The sequence below is a fragment of the Sylvia atricapilla genome, chromosome 6, assembly GCF_009819655.1.
Source record: "Sylvia atricapilla isolate bSylAtr1 chromosome 6, bSylAtr1.pri, whole genome shotgun sequence".
NCBI lineage: Eukaryota > Metazoa > Chordata > Aves > Passeriformes > Sylviidae > Sylvia > Sylvia atricapilla.
The window spans coordinates 39,492,214-39,495,642 of record NC_089145.1 but is presented as its reverse complement, the minus strand read 5'-3'; the positions used below and the strand labels follow the sequence as shown (position 1 = coordinate 39,495,642).

The 3,429-nt window shown below is 60.4% G+C and overlaps 1 protein-coding gene across 1 annotated transcript; it reads left to right on the top strand.

The window, feature by feature from the left end:
• Nucleotides 1–459: 459 nt before the first annotated feature.
• SIX1 (SIX homeobox 1) lies at nucleotides 460–2,907 on the top strand. Its single transcript, XM_066321611.1, has 2 exons — nucleotides 460–1,285; nucleotides 2,329–2,907. The coding sequence occupies exons 1-2, from the start codon at nucleotides 726–728 to the stop codon at nucleotides 2,615–2,617; spliced, it is 849 nt and encodes a 282-aa protein (XP_066177708.1). The 5' UTR covers nucleotides 460–725; the 3' UTR covers nucleotides 2,618–2,907.
• The last annotated feature ends 522 nt before the right edge of the window (nucleotides 2,908–3,429 follow it).

Sequence of the window (3,429 nt, the reverse complement as noted above, 5' to 3'; positions counted from 1 at the left end):
CGGCGCGTTGTTCAGCTCTTCACTAAAGCACTATTTATTCATCCCCAGCTCTAAGGGAATTAAACACGGGCTGCCTTGGCAGCGGGCTGGCGTGGGGGAAGGAGTTTTGGGGCGGAAAAAAGACGGGGAAAAGAAAGAAAGAACGCGAGCATGACAAGAGGCCGGCGGCAGCGGCTTCCCCGGAGATGCGCCCGGGGGCGCGGGCGGCGGGGCTCCCCCCGCGGCCGCCGGGGCCGCACCCGCGCAGAGGCGGCGGCGGGACGCGCAGCCGCGGCCGGGGCCGTGTCCGGGGCCGTGTCCCCGCCGCCAGGCCCCGCCCGCCCGTGCCGAGGCTCTGCCCGCCGGGCCGGGCTGGGCTGGGCTGGGCTGGGCCGTCCGGGCTGGGCCGGGCCGGGCCGGGGGTGCCCAATCAGCGCGGCGCGGGGGCTCGGGCGCTTTAAGCGCGGCGGCGGCGGAGCGGGGACAAAGTTCCCCCCGGCGCCGCGACGAGCATCCCCGCTCGCCCGACACACACCGCCCTCGCCTGCCGCAGCGCCTCCCCGCTCTGGGGCCGGCACCGGGACAGGGACAGGGACCGGGATCGGGATCGGCACCGGGCCCGGGCCCGGGCCCGGCGGGCGCCTACCCCGCGCCTCTCCGCCGCCGCGCTCCGGCGGGGTGCCCGTCGCTTCCTCGTCGTCGTCCTCCTTCTCCTCGTCCTCCTGCGGCCGCCGCCGCGCTCGGCCATGTCGATGCTGCCGTCGTTTGGCTTCACGCAGGAGCAGGTCGCCTGCGTCTGCGAGGTGCTGCAGCAAGGGGGGAACCTGGAGAGGCTGGGCCGGTTCCTCTGGTCGCTGCCGGCCTGCGACCACCTGCACAAGAACGAGAGCGTCCTCAAGGCCAAGGCGGTGGTGGCCTTCCACCGCGGCAACTTCCGCGAGCTCTACAAGATCCTGGAGAGCCACCAGTTCTCCCCTCACAACCACCCCAAGCTGCAGCAGCTCTGGCTGAAGGCGCACTACGTGGAAGCCGAGAAGCTGCGGGGCAGACCCTTGGGCGCCGTCGGCAAATACCGCGTCCGCCGAAAATTCCCTTTGCCCCGCACCATCTGGGACGGCGAGGAAACCAGCTACTGCTTCAAGGAGAAATCCCGGGGCGTGCTGCGGGAATGGTACGCCCACAACCCCTACCCGTCCCCCCGGGAGAAGCGAGAGCTGGCGGAAGCCACCGGTCTCACCACCACTCAGGTCAGCAACTGGTTCAAGAACAGGAGGCAACGGGACCGAGCGGCGGAGGCGAAGGAAAGGTACGTGCGACTCCTCCGTTCCCCGCTTTTCTCCCTGCTCCACCGTGCGGGGGCATTTGGGAACCCCGGGAGCTGCTCCGGAGTACCCGGAGCCGGATGGGATAGGAGCGACGAAAACACACGGTTTCCTCCAAAATCCCGGGTATTTTTCCCCCTCTCTCTCTCTCTCTCTTTTTTTTTTTTTTTTTTTTTTTATTTTTCCATTTTTTTTTTCGTAAACCGCGTTGCGTTTTCCCTATTCCGTGCAAACCCAAATGGGTTTTTCACCCGAGATCCACTCGACCTCACCTGCCCTGAGGGAACAACGAGCCCCGATCGTCCTCTTCCAGGCCGCTCGGCCGCCTTTGTTTGCTGCCTGCCTTCCCGGGTAAACCGGGAGCGATGCGGACCCGGAGCCTCCGGGAAGCGGTCGGGATGCCGGGCCGTGTGTTGCCGGGGGGTCGGGCAGGGTGGCTCTGAAGCTCGGAGGAGAGACACGTAGCTCCGGGATGGAGAGGCGGGGGGAAGCAGAGGGAGACCGGGATGAGGACGCGCTGGCCCGGCCGGGCCGCCGCCCCGTACCGAGGCCACCCCGGCAGGCGACGCGGTGGCCCCGGTGCTAGGCGGCCGCTCGGCCCGGCGAGGCAGAGAGCCACGGAGGGCACCTCCTTCAGCCACCGAGCCTCCTGGAGAAAAACTCACACCCAGCTCCTCGTCCCCGGGCCGCACTTTCATTTTTAATTAAAAAGAAAGAAAAACGGCTCCTCAAAAAAAAAAAAAAAATTTCCCTCCTCACCTAAATTATCGAGCTGCTCTGACTCCTACAAGTAAGTGTACTTATTTGTAGGAGTGTTAAAAAAAAATAGGGACGATCTGTTATGAAATTATTAGGATTTTTTTTTTCCCCCTTGAGGAGCATCTGCTCCACGCTGGAACTAAACGCGAAGGATTTACGGTGGGCATTAGCACAATGACGATCCCCTATGCCTCATGCCTGCCCTAACATCCCCGTTGTGGGATTTTTTTTTTTTTTTTTTTTTTTTTTTTTTTTTTCCTTTCCGCAGAGAGAACACGGAAAACAACAACGCGGCTACCAACAAACCGAACCAACTCTCGCCTCTGGATGGGAGCAAACCCCTCATGTCCAGCTCCGAGGAAGAGTTTTCTCCTCCCCAAAGCCCGGATCAGAACTCGGTCCTGCTCTTGCAGGGGAACCTCAGCCACGCCAGGAGCTCCGGCTATTCCCTGAGCGGCTTAGCCGCATCGCAGACCCCTCACAGCCTCCAAGGCCACCAGCTCCAGGACTCGCTGCTGGGACCCCTCACGTCCAGCCTGGTGGATCTGGGATCCTAAAGGCCCTCGGCGGGAGGATCAGGAGAGGAGGTTCTGCTCGGGGACAGAGGCTCTGGGTTGTACATAGAGGACAGCACCCGGTTTTACAGCTCACCCGCTGATTCTTAACGGGACTCTCGGCTCTTTTCACACAACCCCACATCGGCTCTTGCTGCAATTCCCCCTCGGCGTCTCCCACTATCACCACGATTTTTTTTTTTCCACGTAGCCAAACGCAGAGAGCGGCAATAACCCTCAGCAGCCCGTCGAGTTCAGACGAGTTGGTCCCAACGGGAATTACAAAAAAACCACCAAAACCCAAACAAAACAAAACAAAACAAAACAAAAAAAAAAAAAAAAAAGGTGGGGGGAGGGAAAAAAAAAACCCCAAAACACCAAAAAAATCCCAATCCCTGCTGGATCCGATTCCACCCAAACAAATCCCAGCGCCGCGGGCGCGGTGGGGCAGTGTCCGCCGGCGCATCCCTGCTGCTGCCTGGCCCTGGCCCCGAGGAGCTGGGACGGGAACAGAGGGAGAGAACCGCTGGACTGAGCCCTGTGTCGGAGTGGGACGAGGGAGGGGAAGTTACGTTTACATTTTTCATATTTAGCCTTACCAAAAAAATTTCGATGTAGTTAAAAAAAAAAAAAAAAAAAAAAGATAGGAAAAAGAGTGAAAAAAATTTCCAAAGCTGCAGTATTAGAGTTTTACCAAGTGCCTGTGTCTGTCCGCGGCCGTGCGAGGCAGATACTGAGTGGGCTCCCGTGGACCCGCGTCCCCTACCTTTCTCCTCTTAGGTGGTGAAATGCATCGATGTGGCTAAAAAATAAGA

Excerpts from the sequence above, each read along its gene's own strand:
- SIX1 (XM_066321611.1), top strand. The coding sequence starts at position 726 with ATGTCGATGCTGCCGTCGTTTGGCTTCACGCAGGAGCAGGTCGCCTGC. Across the intron at positions 1,286-2,328 it reads GCGGCGGAGGCGAAGGAAAG|AGAGAACACGGAAAACAACA; the intron begins GTACGTGCGACT and ends TCCTTTCCGCAG.